Source organism: Ranitomeya variabilis, chromosome 7 (assembly GCF_051348905.1).
Source record: "Ranitomeya variabilis isolate aRanVar5 chromosome 7, aRanVar5.hap1, whole genome shotgun sequence".
NCBI classification, from domain to species: domain Eukaryota; kingdom Metazoa; phylum Chordata; class Amphibia; order Anura; family Dendrobatidae; genus Ranitomeya; species Ranitomeya variabilis.
Window position 1 is genome coordinate 23,638,267 of NC_135238.1, and position 24,248 is coordinate 23,662,514.

Genomic DNA, 24,248 nt, shown 5'->3' on the forward strand with positions numbered 1-24,248 from the left:
ATTTTTGTACATAGGGGCAGTATTATAGTAGTTATATTCTTGTACATAGGGGCAGTATTATAGTAGTTATATTTTTGTATACAGGGGCAGTATTATAGTAGTTATATTCTTGTACATAGGGGCAGTATTATAGTAGTTATATTTTTGTACATAGGGGCAGTATTATAGTAGTTATATTCTTGTACATAGGGGCAGTATTATAGTAGTTATATTCTTGTACATAAGAGCAGTATTATAGTAGTTATATTTTTGTATACAGGGGCAGTATTATAGTAGTTATATTCTTGTACATAGGGGCAGTATTATAGTAGTTATATTCTTGTACATAGGGGCAGTATTATAGTAGTTATATTTTTGTATACAGGGGCAGTATAAGGGTACCGTCACACTGTGCAATTTTCGTCGCTACGACGGCACGATCCGTGACGTCGCAGCGTCGCATGAGTATCGCTCCAGCGTCGTAGACTGCGGTCACACTTTGCAATCACGGCGCTGGAGCGATGCCGAGGTTCGCTGGTAACCAGGGTAAACATCGGGTTACTAAGCGCAGGGCCGCGCTTAATAACCCGATGTTTACCGTGGTTACCAGCGTAAAAGTAAAAAAAACCAAACCGTACATACTCACCATCTGATGTCCGTCAGGTCCCTTGCCGTCTGCTTCCCGCTCTGACTGAGTGCAGCCGTACAGTGAGAGCAGAGCGCAGCGGTGACGTCACCGCTGTGATCTGCTCTCACTTTCCGGCCGGCGCTCACAGTCAGAGCGGGAAGCAGACGGCAAGGGACCTGACGGACATCAGATGGTCAGTATGTACGTTTTTTTTTTTTTTACTTTTACGCTGGTAACCACGGTAAACATCGGGTTACTAAGCGCGGCCCTGCGCTTAGTAACCCGATGTTTACCCTGGTTACCAGCGAACGCATCGCTGGATCGCTGTCACACACAACGATCCAGCGATGACAGCGGGAGATCCAGCGACGAAAGAAAGTTTCAAACGATCTGCTACGACGTACGATTCTCAGCAGGGTTCCTGATCGCTGCTGCGTGTCAGACACAGCGATATCGTATGGATATCGCTGGAACGTCACGGATCGTACCGTCGTAGCGATCGTAATTGCACTGTGTGACAGTACCCTAATAGTAGTTATATTCTTGTATACAGGGGCAGTATTATACACAAAACAACAGAACGGAGTATACAAGTCCCAATACGCATTTTATTTAAAAATTGTATAATTTTATTTATATTATCAAAATATATAATTCAAACTGAGTAATCAAATATAAATACAATACATATAAATAACAGGATTAGTGGAGGAGGAAACACTATAATAGTGGCGGAGCGGATGACAACACCTATCACATCATATCACAAGGACTGCTATTGTGGGAGCCATAGTATGAAAAAAAAAAAAAAAAAAAAAAAAAGTTGCAACAGTGCAGGTTATATCACTAGCTAAAGTGCCATAGTGCCTACAGGACTCATCACCTCATATCATATAAAGCAGCTTACCCATTAGGTCTGAGATGTCTCACCACGCTCCACACACCACCCCCTTGACGCACGTTTCGCGGTCGCTTTCTCAAAAAGGGGTTTGTCAAGGGGTTTTGAGAAAGCGACCGCGAAACGTGCGTCAAGGGGGTGGTGTGTGGAGCGTGGTGAGACATCTCAGACCTAATGGGTAAGCTGCTTTATATGATATGAGGTGATGAGTCCTGTAGGCACTATGGCACTTTAGCTAGTGATATAACCTGCACTGTTGCAACTTTTTTTTTTTTTTTTTTTCATACTATGGCTCCCACAATAGCAGTCCTTGTGATATGATGTGATAGGTGTTGTCATCCGCTCCGCCACTATTATAGTGTTTCCTCCTCCACTAATCCTGTTATTTATATGTATTGTATTTATATTTGATTACTCAGTTTGAATTATATATTTTGATAATATAAATAAAATTATACAATTTTTAAATAAAATGCGTATTGGGACTTGTATACTCCGTTCTGTTGTTTTGTATTTATTGGGGAGTTTCCTAGACTGTCCTATTGTTTCGGACAGAAATATTGGGAGAGAGATAACAATCCTTGTCTCTCGGCCACGCATATGTATTAATTTTTGTGAGTTTTGTATTGGGGCAGTATTATAGTAGTTATATTCTTGTACATAGTGGGCAGTATTATAGTAGTTATATTTTTGTATACAGGGGCAGTATAATAGTAGTTATATTCTTGTACATAGGAGCAGTATTATAGTAATTATATTCTTGTACATAGGGGCAGTATTATAGTAGTTATATTTTTGTATACAGGGGCAGTATTATAGTAGTTATATTCTTGTACATAGGAGCAGTATTATAGTAGTTATATTCTTGTATACAGGGGCAGTATAATAGTAGTTATATTTTTGTATACAGGGGCAGTATTATAGTAGTTAGCATTAGGCTATTTGTTCTCTTATAAGAAACAGGTCTTGGCGTTGAATCCTTGTTTCTCAGCCTTTGGGCACCAGAGCATGGTGACTTGTATTACACTTGCTTGTTTTGTTTGCACGTGATCATTTAGCGATAAGAAGCACATCCTACAGCAACAGGATTAGCGGTACAATTACTCTTCATGCCCATGACGGCTTTTGTCTCACTCATTAAATGTTTAACTGCTTAATTACTGTGTGTCTCATTGAAAAAAAAAAATAGCCAAAACGCTTGTTTGATCCGTTGAGCATGAACGTTACCAGGTATGGAGAGAGGGGCAGGGATGGACGGTCACACCAGAAAAGTCTCCTCTGTATAGGTAATGGGGCTAGCCATATGGGGTGCAGTCACGAGTTGCCATATTACAAGGCACCAATAAGGGGACCTGTTACAAATTTTGCATTGGAGGTCAGGGGCACTTCTAGAAGCCGGAAAGACTTTGGGGGTCTCTCATACTCACTTTTTGAACCATAGGGAGAGTTTTCGAGGGATCGAGTCATGACAAATCTTTTCCAAATTTTGCTTTTTACACTTTAAACAAACCAGTTCTTACAATTTAACATAATGACCTTTTACCCAAAGCTATGACTTTATTTTGTAACAGTGGGGACCATAAACATGGAGGATTTTGTGCCCCGTGACACCGTGGAGTAATTAAACACCGGCCAGATGCTTTAATTTTCTACTGCAAACACCAGATCTGTAAATATACGAGGAGAAGGTGGAGCCGAATATTTATGGAAAAACCAACAGGATTTCAGCCAACGCTGCCAGTCCGCTGGCGGACAATGGGACAATGGAACAATGGGAAAGGGTTAATAGTGCCAAGAGGCAATTGGAAAAATGATGTTAACCCGTACTTGTCAACTCTCCCACAGGCTCCTGTGAAAAAAGGTGAGACCTTCCGGACTCCCCCCAAATCGTTCCTGCATCTAGAAGGGTAAGATTTATAACAAGTCCTCCCGTTTTGGTAGCAGGAGGGTTTTTTGGGTGCCCTCATTTTGATCTTTACTACAGACTATTGTATGTCCACTCTGGTAATGTGAGATGTGTTTTCTACCACCTACAGGTCCTTCTCAAAAAATTAGCATATAGTGTTAAATTTCATTATTTACCATAATGTAATGATTACAATTAAACTTTCATATATTATAGATTCATTATCCACCAACTGAAATTTGTCAGGTCTTTTATTGTTTTAATACTGATGATTTTGGCCTACAACTCCTGATAACCCAAAAAACCTGTCTCAATAAATTAGCATATCAAGAAAAGGTTCTCTAAACGACCTATTACCCTAATCTTCTGAATCAACTAATTAACTCTAAACACATGCAAAAGATACCTGAGGCTTTTAAAAACTCCCTGCCTGGTTCATTACTCAAAACCCCCATCATGGGTAAAGGTACCGTCACATTAAGCGACGCTGCAGCGATAGCGACAGCGATGCCGATCGCTGCAGCGTCGCTGTTTGGTCGCTGGGGAGCTGTCACACAGACCGCTCTCCAGCGACCAACTATGCCGAGGTCCCCGGGTAACCAGGGTAAACATCGGGTTGCTAAGCGCAGGGCCGCGCTTAGTAACCTGATGTTTACCATGGTTACCAGCGTAAAAGTTAAAAAAACAAACAGCACATACTCACCAGCGCGTCCCCCAGCCTCTGCTTCCTGACACTGACTGAGCTCCGGCCCTAACAGCAGAGCGGTGACGTCACCGCTGTGCTTTCACTTTCAGTTTAGGGCCGGCGCTCAGTCAGTGTCAGGAAGCAGAGGCTGGGGGACGCGCTGGTGAGTATGTGCTGTTTGTTTTTTTAACTTTTACGCTGGTAACCAGGGTAAACATCGGGTTACTAAGCGCGGCCCTGCGCTTAGTAACCCGATGTTTACCCTGGTTACCAGTGTAAAATATCGCTGGTATCCTTGCTTTTGCTGTCAAACACGGCGATACACGGCGACCTAGCGACCAAATAAAGTGCAGACCTTCTAGCAGCGACCAGCAATTTCACAGCGGGCTCCAGATCGCTGCTGCGTGTCAAATACAGCGATATCGCTAGCGAGGACGCTGCAACGTCACGGATCGCTGGCGATATCGCCTAGTGTGACGGTACCTTAAGACTAGCGACCTGACAGATGTCAAGAAGGCCATCATTGACACCCTCAAGCAAGAGGGTAAGACCCAGACAGAAATTTCTCAACAAATAGGCTGTTCCCAGAGTGCTGTATCAAGGCACCTCAATGGTAAGTCTGTTGGAAGGAAACAATGTGGCAGAAAACGCTGTACAACGAGAAGAGGTGACCGGACCCTGAGGAAGATTGTGGAGAAGGACCGATTCCAGACCTTGGGGAACCTGAGGAAGCAGTGGACTGAGTCTGGTGTGGAAACATCCAGAGCCACCGCGCACAGGCGTGTGCAGGAAATGGGCTACAGGTGCCGCATTCCCCAGGTAAAGCCACTTTTGAACCATAAACAGCGGCAGAAGCGCCTGACCTGGGCTACAGAGAAGCAGCACTGGACTGTTGCTAAGTGGTCCCAAGTACTTTTTTCTGATGAAAGCAAATTTTGCATGTCATTCGGAAATCAAGGTGCCAGAGTCTGGAGGAAGACTGGGGAGAAGGAAATGCCAAAATGCCTGAAGTCCAGTGTCAAGTACCCACAGTCAGTGATGGTGTGGGGTGCCATGTCAGCTGCTGGTGTTGGTCCACTGTGTTTCATCAAGGGCAGGGTCAATGCAGCTAGCTATCAGGAGATTTTGGAGCACTTCATGCTTCCATCGGCTGAAATGCTTTATGGAGATGAAGATTTCATTTTTCAGCACGACCTGGCACCTGCTCACAGTGCCAAAACCACTGGTAAATGGTTTACTGACCATGGTATTGTCAAGGTGAAAATATACTTTCTTATATATACCTTTGTACTTTTATACTCTTATACTGTGAAACAATAAGTTTTTCCTATCTGCTAGTTAATGCAAATGTAATTGTATTTAAAGATGGCCGCCAGGGTTCAGTTTCGTTTCTGGTTTGTGTCTGGAGGGATGATTCATTTCTTCAGAATCGAAACTCAGGAATGTGGAGAAAGGGAGGATTCACCAGAAGACGTCAGAACAAATCAGAAAGACTGGATGCTAGCTTAAACCCCGCCTAATGCACACCTTCCCCTAACACTCAATATAGTATTGTGTATTTTAGAATAAAGCCAGTTGGTGTGACCGCTGCAGACATGTGTGGATGCACGGGGCATTAACTAAGTTTGAACCAGCTACCTGTCTGATTTATTCTTATCCGGTACCAGATGCCCTGCACACATATTAATTTGGAATGACTGGTGAAGGAAGGGTAATTGTCGTATTACGACCCCGACAATTTGGCGTGACCAACGGGGGGCGTGGCCAGCGATCCGAGGCCCCCTGGACCCATGCCTGGATGTCTGTGGATGATACCCGTAGTGGCTGACCTCGAGGACTGATCACCCTCCGTACGCGGTAAGTGGCGATCATGTACATTGTATATGTCACACTTGCTAGTGTCTCAGCCGTTATTGGTTTGTCTGTAGTCTCCTTGGGTCCGGGAGGTGAATGATCGAGTGGTGAGATCAAACGTGATCCTGTGCCACGCTCTGAACCAGCAACTGAGAGACGTCGCATCCTGTGCGACCTCTGTACACCACACCTCCCTCACTGGTCATTGTACTCCGTTCAACCACCCTACCCGTGACTATTGTCTAGTAGTGAAGTGGAGTGATAAATTGAGCTAGTTGTAGATTGTGGGGCGGCTTAGAGAAGGGATAGGAGACGCAGCCTCTGTGATATTGTACCAGCTAGGTAATTAAGACGTCCCGGAGGGGGACCACCTGTATTTCTGTGGAGGGCTCTCATTAGGAGACCGCCTCCCAACGGTTTGGAATATCGTAGCAGGATAGTCTGTTAATCACTGGTGTTCAGGTTAGGGACAGAGAATATTGAGCGCGAGGCTCTTTTTCTTATACGTTGAGCGAGAGGCTCCGTGTTTTTAGAACGTCAGTGTTGAAGATCGCTGCTAGTGGCCTACTGCAGGAGGACATAGTATTCTGTGAGCCAAGCTGCGTATCTTAAAGTAGAAGTCTGTGCCCCACAAGTTAGATGAGGATGCCGTGGAAGTCAAGACAATGGTCACGGGAGGGCAAGAGACAGTCAAGAAGCTTATCTGCGAGTTGCGCGAAGCTTAAAGAACAAAGGATGAGAATAGGTTGATGGAGGGGAGGATCAGATAATGTAGAGCCCGTGTTTGGTTATAAAATGCCTGTGAACTGTGATCTTACAGATTGTAAAATGGCCGCCGTGCCACTGATGATGAAAATGTAGTCCCAGCCACCGCCCTGTAATGGCGGCGGAAAGAGCTCTCCAGAAGTGTAGGTGTGTCCTGTTTGTGTTGTGCAGAATCCAACCTGGGCGGAGACCTGCCTTGTGTGTGCGTACGGACCGTCCTTGGGGCTCCGCCCAGACCACGGAGGATTATAGGAAAGTTTTGTAGAAATTAGGTCTGAAAACTGCTGTAATTTGTGACTGTAGAAGATACGGAGCTTTGTATCAGTGCTATGTAGTGTAGGGGAGGGGCTGTGTGTGCCCCTGCGCGCAATTTTTCCCCTCGGTGCTGTGGGCTACAGAAAGGGGGGCAATGTGTTGCATTCCAAAGTTTTCTCTGTCCTTGGTTTAGTACACACTGAGAGATTTAAGTACTGTATGAAATTGAAAGTGAAATAGACCTGCCTAGTCTTAGATGAAAACTTGTAAGTAATTGAAAGATTGGTAAAAGGCACCAATATATCCTGGACTGCCGAGAAGTTCTATGGGCGTCTTATGGTAGTGTTTGAAGATCTGGGATTCTCACTGTAACAAACAGCCCATTCATACCTTTTTTGTAGTAGACCCGATATTGAGATTTCCACTCCGGATGATATATTGAAAATAGTAAAGAGTTTTTTTTTGTTTTTTTTTCAAAAGAATTTAGCCCAGCAGGAAAGACAAGGATTAAGTCACTAGCTGTAATAATTCTTGCTCGCTCACTGGCCCCCATCGCTGCAGCTGCGAGATCAGTGTTTCTTATCTCCATGTAACAGACTCCAGTTTCTGCCCCCCTCCTTTGTACATGTGAGTCCAGCTTCACACTCCAATACGCCTTTAACCCTTTATAGGAATCTAACTCCCTCCCAGCTTCCTTATGTCAATTTTCAGACCAAGAGCTTGCTTTAATCGGTGTAAATGCCAGACCCCCCTAGCCCGGAAAGGCCCCTACATCTCCTCTTCCCGTGAAACCTTCACACTTACAAGGCCAGACTTTCTAGGAATCTGAAGTTTGTTTCCCTGTCATTCACGCTACTATATCACACCTCAGGAATCCCAGGTCCTTTTCTCAGTGGGGTATGGGGACATAATTACTCACCAGATAGGAGCCATAGTGAACCCAGCTAACTCTACCCTGTCACATAGAGGTGGTTTGGCCCAACAGATAGCAAAAAAAAAGGGGGGCCCATCCATAGCCCAAGAGTGTCAGGCCTACCTTGCCACTTATGGCCCCTTGCATCCAGGAGACGCTATGTCCACCCAAAGAGGGAATCTGCCCTGTGATATAGTGTTACACACTGCAGGCCCTATATATGATTACAAGACACCCGAGCCCTGCCGTACAGTATTGCAGACTGCCTTGCAGACAGAGCTCACCTATGCAGGACATGCTACAGGTGTGCTGATTCAGCTTCATAGAGACAAATAGAGACCTGTTGCTTATTACAGCGGCCGCCTGGATACGGTGGCAAGAGGAAGTCCCTTCTGTGTTCGGCCCGTGTTGTCTGTCCAGCTGTTGCTACACAAGTCTTCAGAGATTGTTTTGGATTACCCACTGATGGTCCACACCCCACACGATGTACATAGTATCCCTAACCAAGTACAATCTAGCCACATGTCCATGGCTGGACAGCTGCGACTTCGGTGTGCTATTCTCATGCCTACTAATGTGACTTTGAAAAGGTGCACTGTCCTGAACCCCGCTACTTTTCTCCTAGTTCCCCTGGATCCAAAGGGGGGAGGAGTAGGTGACATGAAAAAGGACACTCTTTTTCTTTCTAGAATGGATCCAGAGGAACAAGATTAGGTTTCCAAACCCCATGATTGTCTAGAATTGATGTCTCAGGAAACGGTTGGTCTCTAGTGTGCCTATTCTAATGCTGATTTTGAGCTTTTTGTAGATGGATCCCGTCACCAAGATGACCGAGGATGCTACTGTACCAGATATGCTGTGGTCTCAGAACATGAGATAATCAAGGCAGAGTCAATGCCAGCTCATATGTCTGCACAAGAAGCAGAGCTCAAGGCGCTCATAGAAGCGTGCAAACTAGCAGAAGGTAAGACTGTAAACATCTACACTGATTTCATGTATGCTTTTGGCATTGCACACGGTTATGGGCCTATCTGGAGAGCCAGGGCTTTCCTGACAGCAAATGGCCACCCCTTTAAACGTGCTGAGGCAGTCCAGCAACTTATGAATGCACTACAGCTTCCCACCTAAGCAGGCATCATAAAGGTAAAGGCACATAGCAAAGGCACTGATGGACGGACAAAAGGGTAACGCACTGGCAGACCAGGCTGCGAAGAAAGCAGCAAGCACTCCTGTAGCCTCTCAAGTACATCACCTAGACACCCCACCATCTCCACTTGTGTTGAAAGACATCTTAGCCCGGTTACAAGAACAGGCAAGTAAGGAGGAGAAAAATAGGTGGCAAAAGATAGGGGCTTGCTCTGATACCGTTACCGGACTATGGGGGAGGGGTGAAAAGGTCTGCCTACCACAGGTACTGTACCCAATGATGGCACAGGTTCTGCACGGGAATGTGCACCACTCGAAGACGGCCATGTGTGACACCCTACAGAAACAATGGATTGCCCCCGGGTTTTCCACCTGCGCAGAAAGGCAGGTACAGAGCTGCATGATATGTGCCACACATAATCAGGGTAGGACAGTGAAAACCCCATCCAAACACACTCCCCGGCCCTTTAACCAATTCCAGAGACTGCAGATTGATTATATTCAGTTACCCAGGGTAGGGACGTATGAGTATGTGTTGGTCTACATTGATTTATTTTCAGGTTGGCCAGAAGCCTACCCAGTTGCCAAAGCTACGGCAAAGAAACTGATGGCTGAGATCATATGCAGGTATGGAGTTCCTGAAGTCATTGAAAGCGATCAGGGTTCCCATTTTACTGGAGAGATCATGTCAGAGGTAATGGCAGCACTGGGGGTAAGTCAAGCATTGCATACTCCATCCGCAGAGCAGTGGAAGAGTGGAGAGACTAAATGGAACTCTTAAGCTTAAAATCCAGAAGGCAATGACAGAGACTGGTAAACCATGGACAGAATGCCTTCCTCTAGCTTTGTTTTCAGTAAGATATACCCCAAACAGGAAGACAGGACTGTCCCCGTATGAGATTCTGTTTGGCAGGGGCCCCAATCTTGGATGTTTCTTTCCACAACAGTTGCAGCTCAAGTACCAGGACTTGACTAGCTATGTGCAGGCCTTACATGGACACCTTGCCAAAGTGCATTTAACTGTCTTCAGTTCTCTTCCAGACCCAGACAAGGTTCCTGGACACCATCCCTTTGTGCCAGGAGACCTGGTGTATGTGAAAAAGTTTGTGCGCAGAGATTGTCTCTAGCCGAGATTTGAAGGACTTCACACGGTGATCCTGGTTACCCCCACTGCAGTAAAACTTGAAGGAAAGAGCACCCGGATCCACGCCTCACACTGTAAAAGAGACCGAACCAGTGTTTAGTCACAGTAGTGACTGAAGGGAAATGTTGCTGTTTTTGACCTTGGGACTGGGGGCCATCCTCGCCCCTACCTCTTCGGCCCCTATTGTAGATAAGAATTCTGGCCCCACTATTCTCTGGGTAAATCTGACAGCCCCGGTGGATATCTGGCGATTTGATTTCTGTGATGTAGTCAAGTGCCTTGAGACTGAACGGATAGTAGAGGGAACTATCCAGTTTTATATGTGTGTTACCAGAAATGACAACAATAACTGTTATTATTGGACAGATGCTGCTTGGAATACGGGAGATGATTGGGGATATAAATCTAGTGAAGCCATGTTCCCAAGGATGGGACGGGTAGGAGTCTTCGTGGGAGAATGCATCTAACAGCCCTTCTGCAACCACTTAGGGGCTGTAAATGGGGTAAAAGTTGTTACCCCCCCTCCTAAATCTGGAGAACGCCCAATCTGCTGATCTGCAGACGTTTGTATTGGGAAGGAATTATAATTATGTATTTAGTGCTGGACCCCATGCGTATTTAGGCCATATACAGCTCCAGGATATTAGCTCTAGACCAACCAAGGCCCCTGTTACCAGTACACCTAAAACAGGCCCAAGTGAGCGTTTGCAAAGTGTAGTCAATAAAGTGATCCCCATTCCAGCTCTCAGTTGGCGAGAGGTTTTCTCCATAGAAACACAAACAGCCCCAAGGAAAAACCTATGGTTAGAATGGGTAAGATACAATGTAAGAGTCCAGAACATCTCTGTAGGATGTATTGCTTGTGCTGCTGCGAATACACATCTATACACGCATGTATTGCTTTTTCCTGATGACACCACTGCCTGTGTCATGAACTTGTTGAAAGGTTTGAAGTCCACTGATTGCCCAGATTATGTCCCACTAATTCATAAGGAACCTAGACTAAAGGTCCCAGGAGAAGTAACCGTATTAGCTGACAATTACACCTGCTATAATTCCCACGACACCACAGGTACACCAGTAGGGATCTTCGAGACAGGTTTCTACAAAGAGAACAGTTCTCTAGATACTGATTTGCTAATTAAACATACACAATATATGTACACCAAAGATACCTGATGAACCTACCAGAAAGAGGAGAAGTTTTGATCAGCTCCATATGAGTTATGAAGAAGATCCACTAGTATATATATTGAAGCCATTGGAGTGCCAAGGGGGGTGCCTGACCAGTTTAAAGCCCAGAACCAGATTTATGCCGGCATTGCTTCTATAATCCCACAGGTGCAGATTAATAAAAATGTTGAATGGATCAAATATATATATTACAGTGAACAAAGATTTGTCAATTATAGCTGTGATGCCTTCCAGGGTATAGTTGAGGATTTGGGCCCTAACACTTGTATGACCCGTGCTGCAACCCGACCTAAAGGTACCTTCACACGAAGCGACGCTGCAGCGATAGCGACAACGATGCCGATCGCTGCAGCGTCGCTGTTTGGTCGCTGGAGAGCTGTCACACAGACCGCTCTCCAGCGACCAACGATGCCGAGGTCCCCGGGTAACCAGGGTAAACATCGGGTTGCTAAGCGCAGGGCCGCGCTTAGTGACCCGATGTTTACCCTGGTTACCAGTGTAAAAGTAAAAAAAACAAACAGTACATACTCACCAGCGCGTCCCCCAGCGTCTGCTTCCTGACACTGACTGAGCTCCGGCCCTAACAGCACAGCGGTGACGTCACCGCTGTGCTTTCACTTTCACTTTAGGGACCGGAGCTCAGTCAGTGTGATGAAGCAGACGCTGGAGGACGCATGTGAGTATGTACTGTTTGTTTTTTTTACTTTTACGCTGGTAACCAGGGTAAACATCGGGTTACTAAGCGCGGCCCTGCGCTTAGTTACCCGATGTTTACCCTGGTTACCAGTGTAAAACATCGCTGGTATCGTTGCTTTTGCTTTCAAACACAACGATACATGGCAATCGGACGACCAAATAAAGTTCTGGACTTTATTCAGCGACCAGCGACATCACAGCAGGATTCTGATCGCTGCTGCGTGTCAAACGAAACGATATCGCTAGCGAGGACGCTGCAACGTCACGGATCGCTAGCGATGTCGTTTCGTGTGAAGGTACCTTAAGAGAATTACACTGAATCCTGTCCAGACAAGATCACATGTAGTGATATAAGAAGCTGACACAGGATTGTGGTTGGTGGATAGTGGGGACATTAACTTTTAGGAGTAGGCTGACAGTAATCCTTTTGGGAAGGAGCTGTAGACCAGCATGTCAAGTCGCCCCCACCACCAGAGAACCAACCACATCAGGTAGGGTAAGACAGATACAGGAGTATTATCCCTGGAGGCCCTCTGACCAGCTAGCTATGCAAAAACATTTGGCTGACCCTGAGAACCAACCTTTCTCATTCTACAGACAAATAATGACAATATGATGGACGTATAAATCCACCTAGGCAGGCCTAGGGAGTTGGTGAGCACAAAAATAGGTGACGTGCTAAGACGTAAATTAAGATTTTCTACAGATGTGACAAAGGAGAGAGTGTAGAGCTATACTTTGGACGGTTACAGCTGAAATGGGAAGACATGGAGTACAGTCCCATAAACCCACTTGATGTTGGAATATTGGTAAACACATTCATTGACGGTATGACCAAAGACATACGAGATGAAATATAGACAGCCAGACCTGAATGGCAAAATGTAGATCCGAAAGACCTGAAGGTTTCTAAAGAAGTTGAACAAATTAGGACAATAAGACGACGTGTCATGTATGCTGGAGCAGACACATCTTTCTTCTCCAGTTGGTTAGGTGGGATCAAGAGATTCCTTCAATAAGTTTGTTTAGTACTAATTGCCCTCCTTATAATTGGATCGATAATTTTCTGTTGTGTTATTCTTTGTACAAAAAGGTTATTGCCAAAGCAACTCCGACTGGCACCGTCCTCAATCAAGAAATAGATCCACCAGAGTACGATGGTACTGATCCAGGGGAGATCCCGAAGTACATTCCTCTCAAGAGAGTAGACAAAATCCCCCATTCTCAGATGATGCTAAGAGATTTAGTTTAGGGACAGTGGGAGAACTCCATGTGAGGTTAGTGAAGGGTTCAGCTGCCTGGAGGCCTCTCGCAAGGGGAGAGTTTCTGAGGTGTCTGGATGAAGAAATCCACCTCCCCTTTTCCCATCACATGGACAGTCTCGAAGGATCTTTCTTTAAGGGAAAAACTTAGTGTTTAGAGGGGATTGTCAAGGTGAAAATATACTTTCTTATATATACCTTTGTACTTTTATACTCTTATACTGTGAAACAATAAGTTTTTCCTATCTGCTAGTTAATGCAAATGTAATTGTATTTAAAGATGGCCGCCAGGGTTCAGTTTCGTTTCTGGTTTGTGTCTGGAGGGATGATTCATTTCTTCAGAATCGAAACTCAGGAATGTGAAGAAAGGGAGGATTCACCAGAAGACGTCAGAACAAATCAGAAAGACTGGATGCTAGCTTAAACCCCGCCTAATGCACGCCTTCCCCTAACACTCAATATAGTATTGTGTATTTTAGAATAAAGCCAGTTGGTGTGACCGCTGCAGACATGTGTGGATGCACGGGGCATTAACTAAGTTTGAACCAGCTACCTGTCTGATTTATTCTTATCCGGTACCAGATGCCCTGCACACATATTAATTTGGAATGACTGGTGAAGGAAGGGTAATTGTCGTATTACGACCCCGACAGTATTACTGTGCTCAATTGGCCTGCCAACTCTCCTGACCTGAACCCCATAGAGAATCTGTGGGATATTGTGAAGAGAAAGTTGAGAGACGCAAGACCCAACACTCTGGATGAGCTTAAGGCCGCTATTGAAGCATCCTGGGCCTCCATAACATCTCAGCAGTGTCACAGGCTGATTGCCTCCATGCCACGCCGCATTGAAGCAGTCATTTCTGCCAAAGGATTCCCGACCAAGTATTGAGTGCATAACTGAACATTATTATTTGATGGTTTTTTTGTTTGTTATTAAAAAACACTTTTATTTGATTGGACGGGTGAAATATGCTAATTTATTGAGACAGGTTTTTTGGGTTATCAGGAGTTGTAGGCCAAAATCATCAGTATTAAAACAATAAAAGACCTGACAAATTTCAGTTGGTGGATAATGAATCTATAATATATGAAAGTTTAATTGTAATCATTACATTATGGTAAATAATGAAATTTAACACTATATGCTAATTTTTTGAGAAGGACCTGTAAATGCCCACATGTACTTAAAGGGGACCTGTCATCAGGTCAAAGGTACTTAGTTTTTTTTTACTATTATTTTATTCCCCATGTTCCCCTGAGCATGTTGTTTTTTGTTTTTTTAAAATCCGCCATATAGTCCCAGAGATATGGGCCTTTTTGTTTAGTGCTAATCTTTATGGTCCTTCCTCAGGGGTGGGTACTAACGAGGAAATTATGCAGAACACGCCCTAGAGCATCTGTGAGCCACGCCCCCTCTGTAGAGACCATAAAAAGGATCACTAAATAAAAAGGCCTATATCTCTGTAACCAGTTGGCGGATTTAAAAAAAAATATAAATGGGAAACGGCAGTAATAAAAAAAAAAGAGCAAAAACGGGCCTCTTTTGACTTGGTGACAGGCCCCCTTTAAGATGCCAAAATACAAGATAATGGTTGGCTAAATGTTCATTTAGGAGATAGCTGTCTCTCCTGACTTCCCTATGGGAGAGAACTTGGCGGAGGGTTCATATGTTTTCATGGTGGAGGGAGGAGAAAGCTTTTACCTCCATTGTTAACAAAAATTTCAATTACAGTCCAACCTCAGGGGCTGGACACTCGCTAACCCTGACTACTAGACCAAATATTGATGGGGGATGTCTTATACCAGATGATCCGGGAATCGGAGCCTCGGACGACCGCTCAACCGCGCACGCCGTCCACAATTCTCGGTCACAGAATTTTTTTTTTCAGATTTTTCTTCAGGTCCTTTGACTTTCCTGCCATTGCAGTCCTGTAAGTCGCTCCCTGAACACGTCCGCCCTTATCTTGTTGTGCTCCTGTTATCGGCGGACACGCCGCTCGCTCACATGTTCTGGTGTTTTGCCGCGGGTCCATTTAGCTGCGCTTGTTGTTATTTTGATCTGCAATGAAAGGAGGAAAATGTCAGCGTAAAAGCCACAACAATCCTATCGCCGCCTGGACATCTTCCACGCTGATAAAAAGCCGCAGCGCCGAGGAGGCCAAGACTTGTATAAGACTCCTCTGCTTACAGTACACCGTGCTGCTGGCTGTATCATGGAGATTACGGCCTTGGAAGGAGACAAAAGGTGAAAATCCATGTGGTGACCTCCACCGGAGCTCCTGCTGTAGGCGGAAAGTCACTGTACAGGGCTGCGAGGCTGTGGTGTCCTCAGCGGCCTCCATCTTGTGTACTCAGGGGCGGTAACCCAAGGTGCCACAGTCTGCGGGGAGCAAACCATTGCCCCCATCCTCCACCGTCAATGGGCCTCAGTGACTGCCGGTGATCTAGATGATGAAAAAGATTACGTAAGGTAATTGAGATGAGTTTGTCATTGGATGCTGCGCTCTGCATAGGCAGCGTCTAAGATATCAAAGCGCTCAGTAAGATGAAGTGAGCTTTGTCATCTCAGTCGCTGCCTTTGCAGAGCACAACAGCTGATGACATACTCATCTGGACTGCTGCTCTCTGCATAGGCAGTCAGTGAGATAACAAAGCTCGCTTCATCTTGCTGAGAGCTTTGTTATCTCGGTTGCTGCATATGCAGAGCACAGCAGCTGATGACAAGCTCATTAGGACTGCTGCGCTCCGCATGGGCATTCACTGAGATGACAAAGCTCACTATCTTACTGAGAGCTTTGTTTTCTCGGTCGCTGCTTATGTGAAATGCATCTGAACTACTACGCTCTGCATAGACAGTGATTAAGATAACAAAGCTCACTATCTTACTGAGAGCTTTGTTATTTTGGTCGCTGCCTATGCAGAGTGAAGCAGGCGATGCGAATTTTATCGGCACAACAGCGATCTGCATAGACTGATTGAGATAACAAAGCTCACTTTATTTTACTGAGAGTTTTGTTATCTTGGTCGCTGACTATGCAGAGCACAGAAGCTGGTGTTAAATTCATTTAGACAGCTGCGCTCTGCATAGGCAGTGACAGAGATGACAAAGGCTGCACTGTGCTCTCCCACAGCTCCCTGCCTCTTCTTTTAAAAACTGTCCCTAAAAAAAAACAAAAAAACAAAACATTAACATTATAATAAACGTTAAGTGCCCGATTCATCATTTGCAGGATTTTCTGACTCTGTTTTCCGTTCTCTGCTCCAAATTCTTCAAAACGGTGCACATGGCTCATGAATTTTGCGTAAAGTAAAAAATGCTCTGTAGTTTTGTTCTTTACGTTTTTGTGTCTTTTTAAAGCAAAAAAAATAAATAAAATCACATATTTTGCAAAAATGTCTCAAAAGTTTGTGCAACAATTTCAGGTCTACGTGACATCATTCTTAGCGGGGAGGATGGATATTTGAGCAAAAATGAAGCAACTTTTTAAAAAGTTGGAGTTGATGCATCGGCCCTAAACATCCGAAGACCCCCAAATCTCAGCTACAACGGCCAACATAAAAAACAACAACAAGTGAACACGTAAAACAGGCGTAAAAATATACTGCGCTCAGATCGTGTGTTTGGTGCCCTCTGGTGGCACGGCTTGGCCTTGCAGCGCTCGCAGCCGATCACCTTTGGGTTCGTTTTTCCTGTAACTCTCAAGTACTGGAAACGACGTTTCATTGATAATTAGTGTGGATGACATTTCCCAGCAAAACTTGTAAAAAATCCACACAATTCACAGTATCTGACTCCCATTGCAATAATAAAAGTATAATTTTATTTTAATTTTTTTGACACTCATGTATTATTATGTCTGTATGGAGCTGGTGCACTGGGCACAGTCATGGGGAACAGAAAAGGGTCTTCACCAAACTGTTCCCACAAATCTGAAGCTACAATTATCCTCAATGTCTGGTGCTGGAGGACTGAGATTTCCCGTCACTGGAACTGAGGGTCCGAGGCCGCCCCCTGATAACAGCCCATAGCATTATCCTCCTCCACCGTCTGTACAGGGAGCACAATGTAGTCAGGGGGGACGTTCTCCTGGAATCACCAAACCCAGACTCCTCCATTAGACGCAGATAGAGAAGTGTGATCCGTCACTGCACAGAACACGTCTCCTCCAGAGTCCAGTGGTGGCGGCTTTACACCACTCCATCCGACGCTCGGCATTGTGCTTGGTGATGTACGGCTGCATGCTGCTGGGCCATGAAGACTTGCAGATCTGGTTATTACTATCTGGTTTTTTTTATCACAAGACGCGCACAGATCAGCGCCTGGAGACCTGGTATATAGACACTGACACACACGATGGCGGCTCGTACCCTCCCAGCTGTCACACACGGTGACCGCCTATTGTCTTTCTGTCTTCACTTTCATCATACGGTGTAAAAATAGACCTGTCTGGTCAGATTCTCCAGAAAGGTAGAAGTAACATCCCCCATCACCAGCGTCAGCGTCGCAGCCTGTTCCCTGCACCCGACATACTCCCCAATTCATGGTAAATCAAGTTATGGCCGAAAAAATTCCTTCATCCAAATAAAAAAACGAATGTAACGGGGGTTAGAAACGCGTCGGGTTTTTAATTTGAATCGATCTGATAGATTTTAATGTCTAGATCTCTATATTTGTCCTCATTGTGGTCCCTGTAGGTTCCCGCAGTGAGGATCAGACTTCATATAACTGGATAGTGACCGGTCGTCCGTGCTTTTTATTTCCCTGGATTACTGTTTATGGCAGCCCGTGGTGCACAGACTTTTAGGAAATCTCCAGCGTCCTCTTCTGTGCACCAGGGTCTGGGTGCGCCTCCTGTTGCAGCTGCGCCTCTGGGCGAGAAGGCTCCTCGGTCACCTGTAGATATCTGCAGCTTTGCTTTCGCAGCCTGCACCTCCCCACATCTTTTGTGAACACAGGAGACACGTGTATTGTGTAGAAAAAAAAAAAAAAGTGCAATAATCTTGGCACATGGCGTTCGCCCAGCCTCCCAGCCGTCTGATTGGCTGGAGCTGTGGGGACTCCGGTATAAAAGTAGGAGCTGCAGATGAGAAGGGACAGGTTGTGCGAGAAGCATCGAGACGTGCACAGCAGCCTTCCCATCCAGCGCGGCAGCCGGTTCCTGGAGATCTGTAGAGCATCCAAGTCTGCAGCACATCACCACTGAGGGTCTCCTCAACAGGTCCAGCCAAGAAGTGACCGCCATGTCCATCTCGGTGCAATCCAGCGGCACAGTGCGCCTGGTCTTCATGGGTGCTGCCGGCGTGGGCAAGACTTCCTTGATCCAGCAGTTGTTATATGACCGTTTCGAACCCCGACACCGGTGCACGGTGGAAGAGGTCTACTGCCTGGAGCCCAACGCCCTCCAATTACGCATAGAAATTGTGGACACCAGCGGCAGCTACTCCTTCCCCGCCATGCAGAAGCTTCGCATCCAACAAGGTGATGCCTTCGCCTTGGTCTTCTCGCTGGCCGACCTAGAGTCCTTCCAAGAAGTGGAGAGGCTACGAGAAGAGATCCTCCAAATCAAGGGGGAGACCGATGTACCCATCGTGGTCATTGGAAACAAGACGGACTTGTTCCCCGGCGTGGAATCAGACGCTGGGCAGCTCATGGCGCTACAGGCTGCTGCAACGGCAGAACTGGAATGGGACAGCGGCTACGTAGAGAGCTCAGCCAAGAGCAACCAAAAAGTACAGGACGTTTTTGAGGAACTCTTACGCAGGGTTAACCTGCCATGTCTACTGAGCCCTGCGCTAGAGCGACGCAGAGCCAGCGCACAGCCAGAACCCCGGAGGAAGCAACCTCGCCGGAAGCAGCAGAACTGTATCTTGTCCTAGAGGAACCCAGAACCCTAAAACTGCTGGAGAAGAATATTTAGGAGACGCTGGTCGCTCCGTAGCACATTTTGTGAGGACCACGGGACATGTCGTCTCTTCTGCATCACTGGTCACCGCTGGTGGCTCTGGTGAAGGACTCAAAGCACCAGTATATTGTGCCAACCAGAACCTGATCTGTGTTGCTGGGACTTGTGGTTTCACATCGGTTAGAGAGTCTTCGGTTGCCTTAAGGACTTGTGCACACCACCTAGGTTTTTTTTTTTTTTTTACAATTATTGGGGGGTAAATATATATATATATATTAATATTAGTATTATTTATCTCACTTTTGGTGGTCTCAATCTAAAACGTTCATGCAAAATCCTACTTCTCGGTCCCATAAAAAAAAAGTTGATGTGATCAGATTTTGTGTAATTTTTATGTAAAAAAATGCAAAAAAAGTTTTTGAAATTGTTGCAGAAAAAAAACAACAAAAACATAAATCAATGTAGTGTGTATGTTACCGTATGGGTGCCGGCGGAGACGTGGTACGATGGGCCGGGGTATAGGCTCCGGTTATTGAGGACTGTGTCAGGATTGTAAGAACTGATCAAACTGAAAAAAAAATGTAAAAAAAAATATTATTGATGTTTGTAAAGTGTAAATGTACAGATAATATTGAGAGGGAAGCGTGAAGCTCCAATCCCAATCTAACCCCCCCGCACCCCCAGAGTTACACCCCTTCTTGTCTCGGTTCTAAAAAAAAAATCATTATATTGTCTTCTGATTTATTGATTGTCCTGGGAAGAATGAAAATATTTGCAGAGTGCGGACCCAGGAGCTGATTATAGACCCGGGACGTAATGAGTCAGGCACGTTCCCTTATCGGGGCGGTGGATCGTGGAGAGTTTGTTTTTTTTGTTAGTGTTTTTGCATTTTGTGTGCAGCGTTACTCTCCCATCATCCGCTGTGACAGTGGTCAGTATGGAGGGTCACCTGTCAATCATGCCGTGCGGGGGAGGGGATGTCTGCACTTTACTGATCAGCCACCGAAAGCATCAAATGTTCTAGGAACGAGGATGAGAAATCAATAAAATATGTGAATTTCATCATTTGTGTGTTGTGTGCTCTATATAAATATATATATGATAAAACATCACTGTATTATATCTCCGAAGTATAAAAAAAGAGTAATTACTGAAGAAGCTACTATATAAGTTTCCATCTGTCCATGTACAGTGTCTCCCGGAGCAGAAGACCACCCCTCTGAGTGACTCTTTTTGCCCTGGTTAATACAGGGGTCCTAATTAGACATTTCTTCCCTCCCACCATATTACCTTCTTCATATATCCTGATACTAGAACATATATAACCCATTTCCCATCCATTTCTTGCTTCCTCGCTCTGTGTCGGTCTTCACTGTAGTTCTGGCATTCCGTTCATGAACCAGCAATGTAACACTCAGGGCAGCCATTTATGGGGACCACTGCGATCAGAGTCCTCTGTCACTGATATGGCCCGAGGCGCGGACCCCTGGAAGATGGGTCTTCACAAACCCCAGGGCCCAAGTCAGACTGTTACCTCTGTGCCCCCCTTATCTACTATCCCGACTATGGCCCTATCCTTCCCCACTGTTGGGGGGACCTAAACTGTGCACCCCAATATCTACAACCCTGACTATGGCCCTATCCTTTCCCATTATTGGGGGGACCTCTGTCTCTGCACCCCATTATATACTCCCCAGACTATGGCCATATCCTCCATCTTAGGGGGGACCTCCACCTCTGCACCCCATTATATACTCCCCAGACTATGGTCCTATCCTCCATTTTAGAGGGACCTCCACCTCTGCACCCCATTATATACTCCCCAGACTATGGCCATATCCTCCATCTTAGGGGGGACTTCCACCTCTGCACCCCATTATATACTCCCCAGACTATGGCCCTATCCTTCATCTTAGGGGGGACCTCCACCTCTGCACCCCATTACTCCCCAGACTATGGCCATATCCTTCATCTTAGGGGGATCTCCACCTCTGCACCCCATTATCTACTCCCCAGACTATGGCCCTATCCTCCATCTTAGGGGGATCTCTGTCTCTGCACCGCATTATCTACTCCCCAGACTATGGCCCTATCCTTCATCTTAGGGGGGACCTCCACCTCTGCACCCCATTACTCCCCAGACTATGTCCATATCCTTCATCTTAGGGGGATCTCCACCTCTGCACCCCATTATCTACTCCCCAGACTATGGCCCTATCCTCCATCTTAGGGGGATCTCCACCACTGCACCCCATTATCTACTCCCCAGACTATGGCCCTATCCTCCATCTTAGGGGGATCTCTGTCTCTGCACCGCATTATCTACTCCCCAGACTATGGCCCTATCCTTCATCTTAGGGGGGACCTCCACCTCTGCACCCCATTACTCCCCAGACTATGTCCATATCCTTCATCTTAGGGGGATCTCCACCTCTGCACCCCATTATATACTCCCCAGACTATGGCCATATCCTTCATCTTAGGGGGATCTCCACCTCTGCACCCCATTATATACTCCCCAGACTATGGCCCTATCTTTCATCTTAGAGGGACCTCCATCTCTGCACCCCATTATCTACTCCCCAGACTATGGTCCTATCCTCCATCTTAGGGGGACCTCCACCTCTGCACCCCATTACTCCCCAGACTATGGCCATATCCTTCATCTTAGAGGGACCTCCATCTCTGCACCCCATTATATACTCCCCAGACTATGGCCCTATCCTCCATCTTAGGGGGATCTCCACCACTGCACCCCATTATCTACTCCCCAGACTATGGCCCTATCTTTCATCTTAGAGGGACCTCCACCTCTGCACCCCATTATCTACTCCCCAGACTCTGGCCCTATCTTTCATCTTAGAGGGACCTCCATCTCTGCACCCCATTATATACTCCCCAGATTATGGCCCTATCCTCCATCTTAGGGGGACCTCTGTCTCTGCACCCCATTATCTACTCCCCAGACTATGGCCCTATCCTCCATCTTAGAGGGACCTCCACCTCTGTACCCCATTATCTACTCCCCAGACTATGGCCGAATCCTTCATCTTAGGGGGGACCTCCACCTCTACACCCCATTATCTACTCCCCAGACTATGGCCCTATCCTTCATCTTAGGTGGACCTCTGTCTCTGCACCCCATTATATACTCCCCAGACTATGGCCCTATCCTTCATCTTACAGGGACCTCCACCTCTGCACCCCATTATCTACTCCCCAGACTATGGTCCTATCCTCCATCTTAGGGGGACCTCCACCTCTGCACCCCATTACTCCCCAGACTATGGCCATATCCTTCATCTTAGAGGGACCTCCATCTCTGCACCCCATTATATACTCCCCAGACTATGGCCCTATCCTCCATCTTAGGGGGATCTCCACCACTGCACCCCATTATCTACTCCCCAGACTATGGCCCTATCTTTCATCTTAGAGGGACCTCCACCTCTGCACCCCATTATCTACTCCCCAGACTCTGGCCCTATCTTTCATCTTAGAGGGACCTCCATCTCTGCACCCCATTATATACTCCCCAGATTATGGCCCTATCCTCCATCTTAGGGGGACCTCTGTCTCTGCACCCCATTATCTACTCCCCAGACTATGGCCCTATCCTCCATCTTAGAGGGACCTCCACCTCTGCACCCCATTATCTACTCCCCAGACTATGGCCGAATCCTTCATCTTAGGGGGGACCTCCACCTCTACACCCCATTATCTACTCCCCAGACTATGGCCCTATCCTTCATCTTAGGTGGACCTCTGTCTCTGCACCCCATTATATACTCCCCAGACTATGGCCCTATCCTTCATCTTACAGGGACCTCCACCTCTGCACCCCATTATCTACCCCCCAGACTATGGCCCTATCCTTCATCTTAGGTGGACCTCTGTCTCTGCACCCCATTATCTACTCCCCAGACTATGGCCCTATCCTTCATCTTAGGTGGACCTCCACCTCTGCACCCCATTATATACTCCCCAGACTATGGCCCTATCCTTCATCTTAGGGGGACCTCCACCTCTGCACCCCATTATCTACTCCCCAGACTCTGGTCCTATCCTCCATCTAAGGGGGACCTCCACCTCTGCACCCCATTATATACTCCCCAGACTATGGCCCTATCCTCCATCTTAGGGGGACCTCTGTCTCTGCACCCTATTATCTACTCCCCAGACTATGGCCCTATCCTCCATCTTAGGGGGACCTCTACCTCTGCACCCCATTATCTAAGCCCCTTTCTATGGCCTTATCCTCCATCTTAGGGGGACCTCTACCTCTGCACCCACATTATCTAAGCCCCTTTCTATGGCCTTATCCTCCATCTTAGGGGGGACCTCTGTCTCTGCACCCCATTATCTACTCCCCAGACTATGGCCCTATCCTCCATCTTAGGGGGACCTCCACCTCTGCACCCCATTATCTACTCCCCAGACTCTGGTCCTATCCTCCATCTAAGGGGGACCTCCACCTCTGCACCCCATTATATACTCCCCAGACTATGGCCCTATCCTCCATCTTAGGGGGACCTCTGTCTCTGCACCCTATTATCTACTCCCCAGACTATGGCCCTATCCTCCATCTTAGGGGGACCTCTACCTCTGCACCCCATTATCTAAGCCCCTTTCTATGGCCTTATCCTCCATCTTAGGGGGACCTCTACCTCTGCACCCCATTATCTAAGCCCCTTTCTATGGCCTTATCCTCCATCTTAGGGGGGACCTCTGTCTCTGCACCCCATTATCTACGCCCCTGTGTTCTTACCCTCCCTGTTTGGGTGATTTCTTCCTGACGATTTCTTTTCCACGTGAGCTCCCTGTTTACTGCGCTGTGTTTTCTGGATATGGGTGAACACACGGAGAACAATGCCCGGCACAGTATGTACAAAGTGTTTACCCTCACTAAATAACCCTGTGCACCCTGATCCGCTCACATGCCGACAGTGAGACATGGACTATGTAACAAGGGTAAAACCTCACTGCACTGACGAGTACGTCCACACCACTGGGGGCGC

At 46.5% G+C, this 24,248-nt stretch overlaps 1 protein-coding gene across 1 annotated transcript; it reads left to right on the forward strand.

Moving 5' to 3' along the window:
- Positions 1-18,414: 18,414 nt before the first annotated feature.
- LOC143785565 (ras-related protein Rap-2c-like) lies at positions 18,415-20,292 on the forward strand. Its single transcript, XM_077274542.1, has one exon. It carries the CDS (start codon positions 18,569-18,571, stop codon positions 19,202-19,204), a length of 636 nt encoding a protein of 211 aa, XP_077130657.1. The 5' UTR covers positions 18,415-18,568; the 3' UTR covers positions 19,205-20,292.
- Positions 20,293-24,248: the final 3,956 nt, after the last annotated feature.